At 31.9% G+C, this 17610-nt stretch overlaps 1 protein-coding gene, 1 long non-coding RNA gene and 1 other non-coding gene across 6 annotated transcripts; 2 read left to right on the top strand and 1 right to left on the bottom strand.

Annotated features, from left to right (window-relative positions):
• The first annotated feature begins 943 nt into the window (after positions 1 to 943).
• TRNAK-UUU (transfer RNA lysine (anticodon UUU)) lies at positions 944 to 1016 on the top strand. Its single transcript has one exon. It is a non-coding gene; the product is annotated as a tRNA-Lys (tRNA).
• A 1552-nt stretch (positions 1017 to 2568) lies between these two features.
• LOC127809841 (uncharacterized) lies at positions 2569 to 5764 on the top strand. 4 transcript variants are annotated; one of them, XM_052348975.1, is made up of 9 exons: positions 2569 to 2710; positions 2885 to 3004; positions 3081 to 3360; positions 3648 to 4062; positions 4155 to 4254; positions 4372 to 4431; positions 4667 to 4750; positions 4864 to 4974; positions 5447 to 5764. In XM_052348975.1, exons 1-9 carry the CDS (start codon positions 2636 to 2638, stop codon positions 5762 to 5764), a joined length of 1563 nt encoding a protein of 520 aa, XP_052204935.1. In that variant the 5' UTR covers positions 2569 to 2635. The 4 variants fall into 4 exon arrangements, with proteins under 4 accessions (XP_052204935.1, XP_052204933.1, XP_052204934.1 ...); XM_052348973.1 differs by having other exon boundaries at positions 2636 to 3004; XM_052348974.1 differs by having other exon boundaries at positions 2636 to 3004; positions 4867 to 4974.
• LOC127809842 (uncharacterized) lies at positions 4056 to 5648 on the bottom strand. Its single transcript, XR_008025291.1, has 3 exons — positions 5507 to 5648; positions 4638 to 4736; positions 4056 to 4241 (listed from the first exon to the last, which is right to left on the bottom strand). It is a non-coding gene; the product is annotated as an uncharacterized LOC127809842 (long non-coding RNA).
• Positions 5765 to 17610: the final 11846 nt, after the last annotated feature.

Below are 17610 nucleotides of genomic sequence, written 5' to 3' on the forward strand. Positions count from 1 at the left end.
AAATATATCATCTCTAAGATTGTTTTGAGATACTTCCGGGAAAATGGATGAAAAATGATTCATTTTTGGGATTATTATTTTTGTGTGGTCTTTTTTATTCGTGCCCTTAATAGAAGGGATAAATTTAAGATGGAGATTTTGATGCATAGGATAAAATGTGGAAGTCATGATCTATTCTTAATCCAATAAAAAAATGTTTAGAGTTTAAATTTTAATGGAGGAAAATTTCACAAGAATAGTGAATATATTTCATATGGGTAAATAGAAGTTACAAATTCAAATAAATTATTTAAATGGTTTTAGTTATTAAAAAAATCAACTAAGAGAGTTATAAATATCTAAAATACCTAAAATGATTTTGTTTATTTTTGCAGCATTATTAACATTCTTATCTACCATTAATAGGAAGTCTTGACAATTCTATGGCATTAAACAAAATGAGAGTCATACTTCAAATTCTCATTTAAATTTTTATTTTTATTGGCGATATATTATTATAAATAATAAAATAGTAAAAGTCTTAAAAAATTAAATAGTCAAGTGATAAATTCAAAAGAACAAGAGTTTATATATCAAAGTTTTAATCCACAACGAATAATAATAATAAATAAGTGTTTATTTGACTGATATTTCTCTTGACAAATAATAAATAAGATAACTAAAAATAAAAGTGAATACGTTATTTTGAGTGTGTCAAAATATTTTAGAAGTTTTTATTTTTTTTTAAACAAACACAAGTAATTAAACATTGTTTTTTTATTTATATTTTTAAAATTTTGAAAAAAAAAAAAGAATTTTTAAACAAAAATGCTTTCAAATTGACTCCTAAAGTAGTTGTGTCGTGTCAACACCCATCATATAATAGACAAAGGAAAATATACTTATTTAGTAGGGTACTGCTAAACTTATTATTTATTCCTAAACTACCAACCCCCAAATGTGTGCCGTCTTAGCTCAGCCGGTAGAGCGCGTGGCTTTTAACCACGTGGTCGTGGGTTCGATTCCCACAGACGGCGTTGCCAGATGTCATATTTTATTTTTATCTTATTATTAAATTCAGATTTAAAATTTTATTTTATTTTATAATAAAATTATGGTCTCTTAATTTGGAATCTTATATATACATATGTATTTTTATTTTTAATTGATACTAAAATAAGAAAGAAAAAACCTTAAAATGAATTAAGACTAAATCAATCCCCTCTTTACTAGCTAAATATATTGAACACCTCACCTTAACCTTAACAATATGAAAAGTATATTATTTACACACATATAGATAATATGATGTAATTTTAATTGAAGCACCAAACGGTATCGTGTGGCTTAACGAATAGAACGGTCACGTGCAACAATCACAGGTTGCCATGTGACACCTGCAAGATGGTCACACGCGGCAACCATCCGCTCTGTCCTTGAGACGCCCAATTGTCTTTCTGTTGGAATAATTGATCGTATTGCACAATTTGATCTCAGCCGCTCATCCAAACTTTATAAGACTCCATCCCAACCGTCAAGAATCACTATTTAGCTCTCTCTTCGGGATATGAAACGTCAGACGTGTGAAAAAAAGAAAGAGTAAAAAAAATGGTGAGTTGTCATCTTCGAGCTATGGTTTTGGGGTTCCTTCGTATGCTCTGTATAGTTTTTCTTTCATGTTCTTTGGTTCTATAGGTTTAATCTCTAATCTGTATTTGTGATTATTGGGATATTTTGATAAAGAACTATTGATGTAGAGAGAATGTTTGAGTATTTTGAGGGTGTAAACTCCATTATTCATTCATAATGCAGTGAGTTCTTCTTTTCCGATCTCAATGTGAACGTAATCCTATTTAGAGGTGAAGTATGATAAAAATCTTTATCTCTCCTTTATTCTTTTCTGTTTACGTTTCATATTTTCTATGTGTATGTTTGTAAAAGCTTCTGACCATAAAAGTATATTCACCATGATAGAAGTCATTCTGTTTTACCCTAGAGTCTTTACTTGTCTCTTCACAACATAATATATATATATATATATTTATGTTATACATTATATAAAATATCGATAGTGATTAAAACTTGTTTTAATGGCCTTACAATCCAAGTGAGCCAAGTCCAACCTTGTCCAAGTTTCGAGCAGCCCTCCTCTGGCTCTGGGCTGGCTCTCTCCTCTTTTAAAATTTAGGCCCGTGACCGTGAGTGACGTGATATATATATATATATATATATAGTGTTAGTGACAAAAACAAAACAAACAATCACAATGTATTTGTGAGTGGATGCAATAAATGTCAACTTCAAAAGCCCTTTTTTAAATCCCTCCCACCACTCCAACTCCACCTCCAACCGCCGCGGCGATGTTTACATTTTTCATGGGCTTCACGTCCTCACCTCCCACTCTCTTCAAATTACCCACATAATAAATTTTATATTTATTTTCACTTTAAAACCACCCCATTTACATCCATATAAACAGTCCACATCCCAAACACTATACTTTCATTCATATATATATATATATGTATATGTGACGACTCCTCTTCCCTCCTTCACAAACACTTCCCAGTCTTCCTTCAAACCCATATTCTCATATCATACCTACAGCCTTCAAAAGCAATAATACATATTGCTCTTCTTCTGGCTCCTAGCTCTCATGAAATTCGAAGAATTCTTGATGCAGCCCAGCGATCCCGAGAAGCAAATCACAAGAGCTGATCTTCAAGAAGAGGTGACTGTGTTTTATTTTATGCACTATCCCACAATAACAAGAAAAACCAACTCAATCATAGGTTATCTAGTTTTTGCAAAGAAACTACAAACCTGCCCACGACACGAATCAAAAGAGGTGTATATTTTGTTCTTGATGAAGCTGAGAGAATTCTCAAGTGTCTTGTGGCTGCAGGTCGAGAAGCTGCAGGAAGATTTAGATGCCGAGGTGAAGCTGAGCAGAATTTTGCAGTGTGCCCTGCAAGGGCCGGTTCATTCTTGCGCCTGTTGCCTTTCCACTCTGCTTCCATCTAAGGTACGTACACATGACCAATTACAGATGAAGAAGATAGCTTGATTTGTTCTTTAACTTTTTGATGCATGTGTTGCAGGTTCAAGCGCTTCTTGCAGAACTGGCCACGGTGGAGGAAGAGATCATCTGGCTAGAGAGGAAAGTGCACGAGTTGAAGCTGAGGTTGTACCAGGAGAAGAAGCATTCCAGGCGGCACAGGCGCCCCAAACAACTACCTTTTGGACCGGGGAATCAAATGGAATTGGCTTCCAGATCACAGGATTTCCGAGAGCACAGCAAGTTGAGATTTCTCAGACAAGGCAGGGCCTCTTTTGACTCTCCCATGGATGTTCAAAGCCCGTCTTCCATCAACTCCGGTGGTAAAACATCTCCCCCATCTACACGGCCCCTAAATGATTATTCTTGCATTGTTGCTAGTTGGGTAGAAAAGGCTGTTGTACCATATCTTGGGGTAGCCACTTTCGATATAATGATATCTTTCTGTGTGGTAGATCTACCTTTTAGACAGGGTTAGGACAGTGACAACACAGCTCCGGCTTACTGTTTCCTGCTCTCTTTATTTCCGCTCTATTTGTACTAACAAATTGATCATTCTTCTTCCAAGTCCATGACTAATTGATCGATTCGTTTTGGGTTTTGACGACAGGGGAAACAGCTGAAACTTCGACAAGTAGCAGAAGAAACCGTGGCCATAACCATTCAGATATAGAAATTGCTGCACGGGAACCAAATGAGCTCTCCGAAGAGCTGGTGAAGTGCATGATAGGCGTATTTCTCAAACTGAACCAGGCTTCTGAGCACAGAAAAGGATTAACCGTTGCTTCAAAGCATCCTCTGTCTTGCATGAACTCAAAAGGATTCATGTACAAGACCACGTTCAACTGCAAAGAACCTGCATTCTCATTTGACAACACATCGAATATCGACCCATATGGCATCTTACCAGACTTCGATGGCCCTATCAGAGATGTTGGGCCATACAAGAATTTCATCCAAATCACTAGGAGTTCCCTGGACATCACCCAAGTTTCCAAGTGCTTCCAAACAAGGGGGAAACTAAGGTATTGGCAAGATGTTAATCTAAAAGTGCTTAATTGCTTCTCCAAATGCAGCAGGCCTGTAAAGAACTGGCTTGTTTGTTCTTTTCTTGCAGGACTTTGATGCGTAAGCTCTGCAATGTGGACCTGACACCTTTGAGCTACAAACAAAAGCTAGCCTTTTGGATCAATATTTACAATGCCTGCATAATGAATGTACTGTAAGACATCTCAATTCTCAAGCCACAAGAATGAGAACCAAATAGACAACATATATATATGTATGTATGTATGTATATGTATATAGCAATCTGAAATGGGTAAATGTTTCAGGCTTTTCTACAACATGGATTGCCCTCCACACATGAGAAACTGCTGGCGCTTATGAACAAGGTAATATCATAATATCAACAGCATACAGTACCCTTATTATTTGATGGAAAATGAAATTCACACTCGCTTTTCATATGGAAATGAAAGCTCATAAAATGGTATTAATAATATTCTCCAAGTTATGAGCCATTTTGAAGAGTCTTTTTACATAAATAAGCAATACTATACAACAAAGTTCTTACATAAATCCAAAATAATTTCGATACCTTCATCCCATGGCAATAATCTCAATCAGGCTGCAATAAATGTTGGGGGAATAGTGCTAAATGCTTTGGCCATCGAACACTTCATTCTCAGGCATCCATCTGATCCCAAACATGTGAGTACCCAAGTCAAAACCACTGAATTCTGCTCTTGCTTCTGACTAGTTCTAAGGTAAAGATGCTGAAATTCTCAAAGTTTAAAGACTAATTTAGTGTGGGTGTGGGGTAGAAGGGCCCAACAGATGAGAAGGAAATGCTACTACGGCACACCTATGGCCTGGGGTACCCTGAGCCCAATGTCACATTTGCACTTTGCAGAGGCAGTTGGTCTTCACCAGCGGTGAGATCATTTACTCTCCTTTAACTTACATGCATTTTGTTATGGATGAAAATCTCATCCAAAGCCTTCTTTTCCTTATGTCTCCCTGGAATTGAGGATAAATGGATGAAAAAATTACTTTGTGTTTTGACAATATCAATCTTAATAGTTTTTTAAAATTTGAATTTTGGCCTTAACCTAGTATTCTAGGTATTGTTCCTCACTTCATAATACCTATTTTTCGCATTAAAAGGTACCGTCCTAGTTCCTATTGCTCTCCCAACAAGGAAAAACGTTTTCCATTATTTTCTCATTTCCATTCTATTTCATTCCATTACTAAATCTCCCCCGAACAAAACCTTAATCATTCCACTGAAAGAAAGGCTTGGTACGTATGAGAAAGTAATGTTTGTAAATGAGTGGATTCAAATGCTGGATGGATGTGCCACATATGACCTTGGTCTGATCCATTGAAACGAAACAAAAAATGCAGTTAAGGATCTACACGGCGAAGGAAGTGGCGAACGAGCTGGGAAGGGCAAAAGTGGAGTACCTGGAAGCGGCGGTGGGCGTAATTACGAGCAAGAGGAAGCTGGTGGTGCCGAAGCTTCTGGAATGGCACATGAAGGATTTCGCCGACGATCTGGACTCGCTGCTCGAATGGATATACAGCCAGCTGCCGCCTTCTGCCTCGCTCAAGAGGCTGATGATGGACTGCCTCTGCCTCTCCGCCGCCAAATCCCTCTCCGCCAAGACGGGGGTCGACGTTCAGCCCTACGACTCCGAATTCCGATACCTCTTGCCCCTGTAAATGTAACCGGCGATGGAGAACAGATAAGGCCCCGTTTGGCAGTGCAAGTAAACTAAATAAAAGAATTTACTTAGGTGGTTTTATTTCCCTTTCTCCTTTTGAGTTAGTTGGAGATTTAAATTATGAAAGTATAGGTTGAATAAAATGAAACCTCTTATTGGGATAAAATGGGGTTTTTTCCCTATTCAATCCAAGTTTTTAGTTTAACTTTCGAATAGAAATTCACAATTGATACCTTACTTCCCTTTTTTCGATTATCAAGCCTCTTTCCGTGCTATTTTTAGAGCAAGCATATCATTATTTTGAAATAAAATTATTATTTATTTTTATATTAATAAATATTGTAATTATTATTTTTTAAATATACATTAAATAAATTCTCAAACCAAGGTTCTAAGAATCGAACTAGACTAATCGATCGTATTAGTCGAATCAAGAACCAACCAAAATAGCTAGTCAGTTTATATCTAAAAATTGCTTGTCAAAAAGTTAGCTAGTTTTTACATGTACTATGGTTGGATCAATGAATTGACCAAATCAATCTAGTTCAACCAGCCATTATCTTTTAAAATATTTTTTATATATTTGTATTTAAAAATAAAAAATTAATTATTAAAATTATATTTGAATTTGTGATATTAAGACGTATCATAATATAAACTTAAACCAATTTTGTCATTACATTCAAACTCATCATAATCTAAATTTCTCCTAAAAAAAATTTTTAAAAAAATTAACTACCAAACACATTTTTACATTTTTGAACCGACTCAACTTTAGACATTGAACAAATCAAACTTCACTAACTAAAATGAACTAACCGAAATTTTCTATCAACCAAACAGACTAAATTGATTGAAGAAAACTTCTATTTGGTTGGTTAACTTAACAAACCAACTTTAAAAAAAGAAGATGAAGATTGGAGAACAGGCAAATTAGAAAAGAGAGTTCAGAAGAGAAGATGAATGCTTGGTTGCATGCTTTGCAGAAGGAATGATGTACAGAAGTGGGTGGAGATTGCTAGAAAGTTGAAAGTATAAAGTAAAGTTGGATTGTCGAATACTAGAAGAGATTGGAGAGTCAATTGCTTAGAACTGAGTTTGAGGATTGGTGATAACGAAACGCGTGTGTGAATACCAAAATGATAAGGGAAGAGACAATGATAATGAAGACTTAAAGACCATAAAGAGACAAGAAGATAAGATAGGCAAACTCTAAGTAACTAGTTGCAATCTCACAAAAAATGAGATTGGGCTTTTACAATTAGGGTTTAATAATGTGTATATATATACATATATATATTATGTTCAAAACATCAATACTATGTTATATTGTAGTCAATTCAATTAGTTCAATTATTTAAGGGAACAGACCAAACTAAGTAAGAAAATTAACCAAACCAAACTTCTTGTTGCCTAGATACAACAAGAAGTTTGTTTAATAGGGAACGTCGTTGTCTAACCGTCTGACTCTGCAAAAAAAAAAATATACTTAAAGGCGAAGAAATTTATGTGCAAACACTTCGATACTTAAGTTAGATATTGAAGGTGATGAAAACTTTATTGAAACTAGTATTAGAGACATACATTTTTAAGAATGAAGGGTGCGTTTGATAGAGTTGGAAAATAAGGGTGGAATTCCAATTTTATGGAATTCAAATTCTCACCCCAATCCCTAGGAATTCCAATTCCTTGATTTCAAGGAAAATATTCATTTTTTGAACTAAAATGGAATTCGAATTCCATGGAATTGAAAAGTTGTTTGATAGAATTTTCTGGAATTTAGATGGAAAATGAATTCTACCCTCATTTTTCATGCCTATCAAACGCACCCAAATATTTACTTATTTATAGAGAAATATAGAGTAATATGATATTAAGATTCTTATAGATAACGTCTATCTTGACATTTTCTAATTTTGTTAGGATTAAGATTTTTATATTTTGAAACCCATTAAGATTATGATTTTTATAAATTATATTTATCACAATATTTTAAAATCCTTTTAAAATTAGAATTCTTTACGAATAACTGCTTATCTTTTATTGAAATATTCAGAAGGATTTTTGAATGTTGGAATTATTTAGTTTATGCGGGACCCCCCAAATTATGAGAAATTTTATGCCTTCTAAACCAAATAGATATTTTGAGCTTTTAGACTTTTTTTTGTCTTTTAATAGGCATTTGCCTATAACACAACAAAATCAAGGCTTATTCAAAAATTTATATAAGGGGGGTTGAATTTTTTTTTTTTAAATATAAAATTGTACGTTACAAATTTTTGGGTGGACTATAATTTTTTTGACTAATCTATTATTAAAAATTAATTTTTTATAGTTGTCCTGAACTTCAACCCAGGACAGCTCACACATGGATAGACCAAAACTATAATAAAAAACTAACCGAATTGGATTGAAAATTTCAATGATTTGATTAATTCGATTAATCCAAACTTTTACACCTCCAATTTTATTAAAATAAGCTTTTAAATTCAAACCAACTAGATGTACTATTCCCCAATCTTTTTTCACTTTGCTAACTAACGAAGTGCCTTGTGTACACATTTAAAACTTAAAAGTGACTATTTCATAATGTTTTAAAGATTAGATGAAAATATCAAAATGAAAAATGGGAAAGGATAACCAGCAAATGCAGTGCAATGCAATGGTTGAATCATGGACTGAACTCTTAAAGATATTTTTTATATTAATAAAATAAATAAATGTATCACAATCAATTAATGATTAAAATATTAAAAGTGACATTATAATCATAAAAAATAATAATAAATCAATTGAAAGAACATGAATGATTCCTCGGACTATCATTATTCATTAATATATATATATATATATGTGGGACTCCAAATAATCATTGCTCCTAATGTCAGCATCTAATGAACCCTTTACTGTTTCCAAGCTTGATTTCATTGGCAGCCAATCCAAATAACAAATGAAAAATAAATACCATATAAAATAAAAATAGAGAAATAGTATTTAAAAAAAAGAAATAAAAAAACAAGTAATTGCATAAAAATAAAATAAAAACTAAATAAATCCAAAAGGGTTGAATGACTTCACACAATTCTAATGAATAAATACATATTTTAATCTTTATATTTACATGTTTTTTTATTTAAATATTTATTTATTTTTGTTATTTTAATTGCATTAATGAATTATTTAATTTCGAATCAATTGTATTTTTAATTTTTTTATTTTAATATTCTTATATAATATTAGGAGTATAAATAATATAATAACAAAAATATATTATAAATTATATTTTTGCAAGAACACACTACATTACAAAATATACTTTTATTGTTAAGATTTCTTTATAATATTTGAGGAATTAAGGCAGCAGTAGATGAGGCCCACAAGATCTGACGAAAAGCCCAATATGCATATAGAAAGCCACAGTAATCAGTAAGCACGTGAAAAGGCGCATTGTTTGACTGAGTGAAGCCGCTTTTACGGTTTTACCCTTCCACTGACCACAATATTATTTAAAATTTTGAATTTAAAAAATTAATTATTGATAAAGGTTTTAAGCCTGATTACTTTACTTTACTTTCTTAATCCTCGATTAAGATTCCCAGTAGAGGAAATAATTTCATTATCCAGATGGCCAAACTTAATTTATTATTTATTATATTAAATAACCAAATTTGAATAGGAAAGGAAGACTCAACAATGATTAATTAACAATTCAATGTTGTTGACTTTGCTCAAAATTTTAGTTTTATTTAGTATATTGAATTTTTATAAAATTATTTTATTAATATATTTATTGTTGTGTCATAGATAAAAATTCAAGAGCCTAATATATCTTTTTAGGCTAAAAGACATAAATTTCTCATACATAAGGGGGTCCCACATAAAGCGAACAAACACAATAAGTCCAACATTTAAATTTTTTTTTTGAATAGTCTAAGAAAATGATAGATAATTATCCATAACGAATTCTAAATTCTAAAATAGTTATGAAATATTTGGATAAGTATTATCCTTAAGAAATTATATTCCTAAAATGGGCAAAATAAATATAATCTATAAAAGATATAAATGATATGTATCTTAATTCTAATATAATTAGAATACCAAAATAGATATTATCTACAACTATTCTAGTTCCAATCAGATTAAGATAAATCAAAATAAACGTTATCTAAAAAAATCCTAATTCTATTACAATTTAAATCATTTTATATTTCTCTGTAAATAAGGAGGCATTCATTCCTGAAAGGAGGAGGGGATGTTTTTTATATTAATTTTAATATAGTTTCTTTCATCATACTTAGTGTCTAATTTAAGCATTAGAGTGTTTGCGTGGAGACTTTCCCACACCCTCTGACTGTTTTCTTACTTTTGCAGGCTTAGGCAGCTTGAAAACGATGTTTCCATTCAACAAATTTATTGTTGTATCTATACAACAACACTTATAAAATGTTATATTCACATATCATAGAGTTTGTTCTTTCACTCTCCCCCGTTAAGAAAATCTTGTCTCCATGTTTTAAATTTTTGGTTGTATTTTAAAAATAACAATCCTTTTTCATTTTATTAAATTCACTTTACTTTATTAAATTTCGATGTGCTAGAGTAAATTTTTACAACTCGACTGATATTTCAATTACTTGATTAATCTTCTCACTCACTCAGTACTCACTCGGTGATATATTTTAGTTATGACTCTCGATTACTTCCTTATCTAAGCCTCTCGAAGGTTCGTGCTTATAGGAGACCATCTTGGCCTCCCGTTATGCAGTCTTTGAGAGACCTAGTGATTGGTTTATGAGAGACCATTTAGGTATCCCAATGATTTGGATGTCAATGCAATTTTTATTTTTTCAATTACTCAACTAACCCTTGGAGTTGGTCGATTAATCCTCTTTCCTTAGCTTTCAACTTGTCATCGAGCATAACAAAGACCTTCATTTGTTTCATTACATTCGTTTCACTTTTCTTTCTAATATTACTTTGTTGACATTAATATTTTTAAAATAACTAAAATTACCATCAAATTATATCTCTCTTCTGTCTTTCCTCATTCTATCTCTTAATTGCTAAGATTTCGTTCTCTTTGTTGTTTTCAACCCATTTTCAATTTTTAAATTTCTAAAACACTCAAAATGCGTTTACTTTGTTGTTTTTAAAAATGCATTTTAGAAAATAAAAAAAATTAATTGTAAAGAAAATGCAAAACAACAAATGTTGTTTTGGCTGTTTTCAAACCAAAATAACCAAAACACAAAAAATGCACAACTGTGATGGCTTCTCTTCTTCCTTTTTTTTTTTTTATTCTTCTCTTTTTTGCACGCACAAACTTTTGTGGTGGTGCCGAGCAATAACAGAGGCGACGAAAACGAGAACAAGTAACAGCGACAACGATGGTCGCAACGAGCAATTTTGATTTTTTTTTTTTATCAATGTATTAGATGATTGATAGTGTGTGTTTAGTTATTGATTTATATATTTAATTATTAATTTTGTGTATGTGCGTATTTAATTATTTTATTTATGCATGTATTTGATTATTTTGTATTTTTAGTTATTAATTTGTGTATTTGATTATTAATTTGTGTATATGTGAAAATTATAGATAAGGTAAAATAAATAAAATTAAAATTTATTAAAATAAATAAATAAAATAGTGAATGAAATAGAGAGAAGGATGGAACGTGGTTGAAGCATGTATAATTTTTAAGACAAGTTAAAAATATAAAGTGCATTGTTTATAATATAATAGAGAGAGATGGGTTGGAGATAGTTTTAGTGGTTATTTTTTTGAATATCATACCAATATTTTCTATGCTTCTTGTTATGAAATAGGTTATTGTCGAGTTTTTATTTATTGTTTATCTTTCAAATTTTTTCATTCTCGTTGAGCTTATTTTCAATTTTTATTTTTATATTTCTTATTTTTTTTCAAAGTTAATTTATTTTTTGTAATGGGAAAAAATATTATAAGATTTACCAACTTCAAAATGTATATATTACTAATAATATACTAGTATTAAATTGCTCCAATTTATTGAATAATTAAATTCATTAAATAAAATATCATAAAATATTTTTTTTTAAATTTCAAAGTAAATGCGTTTTTCAGTTTTTTGTTTTAAGTAATAGTTTTTCAGAATGATAAACAGAATGCATTTTCAGTTTTTTAAAAATAGATTATCAAAACAAAAAATTGAAAATAAATTTAAAATTCAAATTTAAAAATTAAAACTCAAAGAGAATGCAACCTAATGTTTTGTTGGTAAGTATTCCTTATTCTATTTCTTTTCTCTAAAGCCAATGAGGATATGCAATAAGGGTTTTTAATGCTATGTATTGTGAAATTGTGAAGAATAATACAAATAAAAAGATATGGACATACAAGTCTTCTCATCTTCCTTTCTTTCACTCAATTTCTTTGTCCTTTTTATCTCTCCATTGTTGACCAATAATTGCTAGGGTTGCACTAAATGTAAGAGGGGGAAAGAGAATAATTGGTCCGGCCCTCTTGGGAGTGACAAAATCTAATTTATTGAGTATTGAATACTTGATAATTAAGTATTTTTTATCCCATAAAAATGAAAATGGGAAAATAAATATATTATTATATTGGAAGATAATGGAAAAAGGACATAGGAATGAGTATGGAAAAAATGATCCTTGGTCTAAACCCGAAGATAATGGAAAGAGAACGTAAGAATGAGTATAAAAAAAAGGATCCTTAGTCTAAACCCAATCCATTGTTATTTTTTTTTTGGCTCGAGTGGTTATTTGCTAATTATCATTAGCTCATATATCAAGCTTAATAAAATTAAAATTTAGCTAGTTTAAAATACATAATAATTAGATTATAGCGAACAAGAAAAGCATAATTAAAATGAAAAAGAAAATGATTCACCAAGGTTGACTAAAGAGTCGACGTGGCTTAGCTTGACTCACAGGAACCAATGAGTTCTAAAAACTTATTTTTAATTAAGTTGTTAACGTGTTTGTGAATAAGAAGCTATGAGTGAGAATATAAGCTATAGGATATCGCATTACTAAATAAGCTATTGGAAAAGCTTGTAAGCTAGGTATCTAGTAAATTTTTTATGATTTGTCGACATATATAAATAAATAAATTTAAGAGAATGAAGAGCTTATAATCTCTATTTAACCAAAAATTAAGCTAAGTCAAAGACTCTTTAAGAGTTTAATAGTAAACAAGCTATCTCAAAATAAACTAGTGTCAGTCCAAGTAAATATCTAAATTATCCTTTTTTTTATATGAATTTTTTATAGAGCTTATAAGCTTGTATGATTTAGACTTAGTTTGGGTAGGCTTTTTTTTTAATAGCGTTTAAGTTGGGTAGTGTTTAAATTGTATAATAGCGTTTAAGTTAAATAACATTTAAACTAATAATGTGTTTGGCAAAACGTACTTTTAAGCTATTAGTTAATAATTATGTGTTTGATTTGAAATAGTTGATAAGCTATCAGAATATGATAAAAAGACAAAAATAGATATGTTATTGAATAATACAAAAAATATTTATTTTAAATAAAATTAATTATAAATTACTGTTATATAAATGTATATATATGTTAAAATTAATTAAAAATATATTAATGTATGTATATATATATATATACATATATAGAAACAGTGAGAAAGAGAGGATGGATGAACCGCGAGAGCCGATCTTGGGGGCGACGGCGGACGGTGGGGGTGACGAGCATATATATGTTAAAATTAATTAAAAATATATTAATGTATGTATATACATTTATATAAAATAGATATGTTATTGAATAATACAAAAATTACATAAAATATTTATTTTAAATAAAATTAATTATAAATTATTGTTATATAAATGTATATATATGTTAAAATTAATTAAAAATATATTAATGTATCTCTATATATATATGTTAAAATTATTGTTATATATATACACACTGTTATATATATATACATATACAGAAATAGTGAGGAAGAGAGGATGGACGAACCGCGAGGGCTGATCTTGGGGGCGACGGCGGACGGTGGGGGTGATGGGCGAGACGAGGGCAATGGGGAAGGAAGACGGCGGATGCTGGGGGCGATGGGCCGAAAAAGCTGGGGCGATGGCGGACAGTGGGGGCGACGATGACGGCTGAAAAAGTAGGGGCGACGGTGATAGTTGGAAAAATTGGTGTTGAGACTATGTGACATGATTATCTCATAACATAACTTCTTAAACTATTCCTGGTCCATAGATTCTTTAGAAGGGGATTCTGATTAATTGAGTATGAACTAGCACAAGGGTTACTACCTCGTTCAATATGGGGATACGAATGGGATGATAGTGTATCACGCATCATATGACATGAGATGTCATTAGTAGATCTGTGGGTGGTCGTTGGAAAATGATCAACCGAATGTGACATCAATGACTGACCACATGGCATGGTGGATAATGGTCGAGTTGTCAAGTTATGATGATGTGTTGATCCTTAGACTTGAACCAGCACGATTGATTTGAGATTTGTTAATGAGCAAAACCATCCAATTGAGAGGTGTGAACGTTCATTTATGTGGTTTTGTATTGCTAGTATATGGAGACAGGTGTTGGGAATATGATTCGTTGCCCTCGTCGATATTTGATGGAATGAACATTCTTATGTGATATATTATTAATATGACGGGACACTCCCTGGCTAAGGTAGATTGAAAGTCAAGAAATATATTTCCTGAGATGTCATCTAGTCACATTAATGAAGTATGACACATAGTTACTAAGTTTGTGGCTTCATGAATCTCACTCAATCGGGACATTAGGTGATGGAAGGATTATAGTACATAATAATCGTCAACTGTAATAGATTCACTTGAAGTGAGACTTCGCGGCTATCTATATTGTCCTAAACTGCTACGAGGCGATATTCAAGAACTCTCGAAATGTCATTGGGATTTAGAGAAGTTTTGGTAATGAGTCAAAGGGTTGATCGGTACCAAAAATAGTTTCGATATTATCTAATTGTTAGCGAGTAGTGAACCTAGAAAGTCACACACCGTATAGTGTTACGTTTGGTATCGACATCATGTGTCCAAAATATCTCAAGAATTGATTGGTCAAAAGTTAACCGTTGACCCCCAACTTGCTTATAATGCATAATAAAATTGAGAGAATTATTGAGGTGGGGGATGGCGGCAGAATCCAAATTGAATTAGATTTGGAGAAGAATAATGATTGAGGAGGGTAATGATTAATTTAAGGGGCAGGTCCTCTGCAATGAACTTCTTTTTCTCTCACTGTTTTTCTTCTTCTTCTTTTTCCATCGCTGTTTTTCTTCTTATTCTTTCGCTGCTTCCTCTTTCAATATTCTGATGCCATAGAAACTATACATGTGAAGGTCACGTGTATAATTTTGAGATGCGAGCACTAGTGACTTGCGGAACCTCTGTGTCTAGCATGAAAAGAGATGACTAAAACGATACCATTCAGCATATTAGATATGAACAGATTATGATCACCACAGTGTAAGGTGGATATGGTCTCAGTGCAAAAATTGTTTCTGTACCCAATCTTATATCAAATAACATGTATGACTTTATTTATATTTAATTGTTGAATATGCGTGTTGCTTAAATACCAAAACTCTGTATAGCATGTATATTATATTCCGCTGCATGTATCTGATACATGATAAAAATTTTATTTTTGTTTATACTATCGAACATCAGATTCCTTTCAATTTCATCATATGAAATACAATAAATCACATATCTATAGCCCGATGTCAAGATGAGTACAAAAACTATTTCTGTATTGAGACCGAATCCACCTCAAACTGTGGTGGGTCTGGTCTGTCCACACCTAGCTGGCTATCCAGTACTAATACGTGACCCTCGTCTTGTGTTAACTTGAGAGTTTTGAATCAACGACACCTATGTGTCTCACGAGAATTTATGAAATTTTCCACCGTGCATAACAATTGTGCATACTTGAAATTAATCAAAAAAACATAAGCAAAAGAAGACAGAAGCCAAGCTACAAGCACCCCTTCCAATTTCCTCTCGTCTAATTTCTCTTTGTCCGGTCACCCCTATCCCTTTGCCAATTTCGTCCCACGTGTACCGCACTCAAAATTGGTTGGGGCAGTGCATGAGTCAACTGGCAACCTCAGGAAGTTGACTTTCGGAATGGGGCAATCGACTTTGCTGCTATTTCCAGAAGAAACTACAACCCGATCCATTGACAATTCGCGAATCGTAACCTGGCTTATTAACTATTAACAAATCGTTGTCATTAACATTTAATGACACATTTGAGACACAACAGACAAATAATGTTGATACCAGGTGCCAGACTATATGGTGGGTGACTTTTTAAGTTCATTGCGTGCTAGCAAATAGATAGCATCAAAACCCGTTTGGCATCGGCTGAAACATCTGGACCTATCATAAGAATCTCTTTATATTTAAGTGACGATTTGAGATATGCTGGGAAGCATCTAGCAAATGTCTAACACAAATAAGCCTATTATAATTGACGACTACCATGTACTATAATCCTTCCGTCACCTAACGTCTCGACCGATCGAGAGTCATGGAATGATAAAATCACAAATTCAATAACTATGTATTTGATCTTATCAATGTGACTAGATGACACCTTAAGAAATATTTTTTTGATTAATTATATTGCATTGGCCAAGGACTTTTTCGTCACACTAATAATAGATCACAGATGACATTTACCTCATCAATAATGACAAGGGTGGTAGATTATGTCCTTAAACACTTATTTTCATATACCAGTAATACATAACCACATAAATGAATGTCTCCACCTTGCAATTGGATGGCTCGATGCATTAGTAAATCCCGCACACCAATACACAAAACAATTATGTCGGTTCAAGTCTAAGGACCAACACACAATTGCAACTAAATGACATAATCATTACCTACAATGCCATGTGATCAGTCATCGGTGTCACATTTAGTGTCTTGTTCTTCAACAATCACTCACGAGTTTACTAGAAAAATCCACATATCATATGACACGTGACTCACCACCTTTAACTATTAGTATCTCATATTAATCAAGATAGTAAACATCGTGTCTGTGCATAATCAATTAATTAGAGTCTTCATCCAATTAACCTAAAGACCAAGAATATTTAAGAAATTCCGTCACTAGAGAATCTCATCACATATTCTTAACACTTTAAGAATAAAACTCTCAAACAGGAAATTTAGGGATTCATTTTTATAACAAATTGGAGAATTTATGAATGAAGATAAACTTACCTTTTATTAATTAATATACAAAAATACATCACATATATTAATTACAAGCTTATTAGATGTCATTTAAATCTAGCATTAAAGCACATCATTAACAGTAACTATTTCGACAACAATGGTAGCATGATATCTCGATACATATACTACACATCTAACACCTTTTTTTATATCACCTATTTATGGCTGGAACTTTCATCTTTTCGACCAACTTCGATAAGACTCTTCTATCTTTTACATACTCTTTAAAACGTTTAACTGGTCTAAAGTACTCATTTGTCCCATCTTTCTTTTGTTTCATTTCTCTTTATTTTTTATTCGTTATAATTAATCCCAACAAATATTTTGGATTCAATCTAAACTGGAGCTATCACTTGGGTTCACCCATTGATGCGATGACTTAGTCAAATGATAAAGAGTGATGATAGAAGAGATAAAATTATAAAGTAAAAATACTTTTTTTATCTTAATTTTTAACAAGGAAGTTTTTTAATTTCTCAAATCAAAGGAAAAGATTCCTATAATTATGTCAAATTGCAGGGGCAATTAGTGTAATTTATTTTTAGAAA

Source organism: Diospyros lotus, chromosome 9 (assembly GCF_014633365.1).
Source record: "Diospyros lotus cultivar Yz01 chromosome 9, ASM1463336v1, whole genome shotgun sequence".
Taxonomy (NCBI): domain Eukaryota; kingdom Viridiplantae; phylum Streptophyta; class Magnoliopsida; order Ericales; family Ebenaceae; genus Diospyros; species Diospyros lotus.

Coding starts and splice junctions, on each gene's coding strand:
- LOC127809841 (XM_052348973.1), top strand. CDS start 2,636: ATGAAATTCGAAGAATTCTTGATGCAGCCCAGCGATCCCGAGAAGCAA. Junction 3,361..3,647: donor GTCTTCCATCAACTCCGGTG/GTAAAACATCTC, acceptor TTTTGACGACAG/GGGAAACAGCTGAAACTTCG. Junction 4,063..4,154: donor CAAACAAGGGGGAAACTAAG/GTATTGGCAAGA, acceptor CTTTTCTTGCAG/GACTTTGATGCGTAAGCTCT.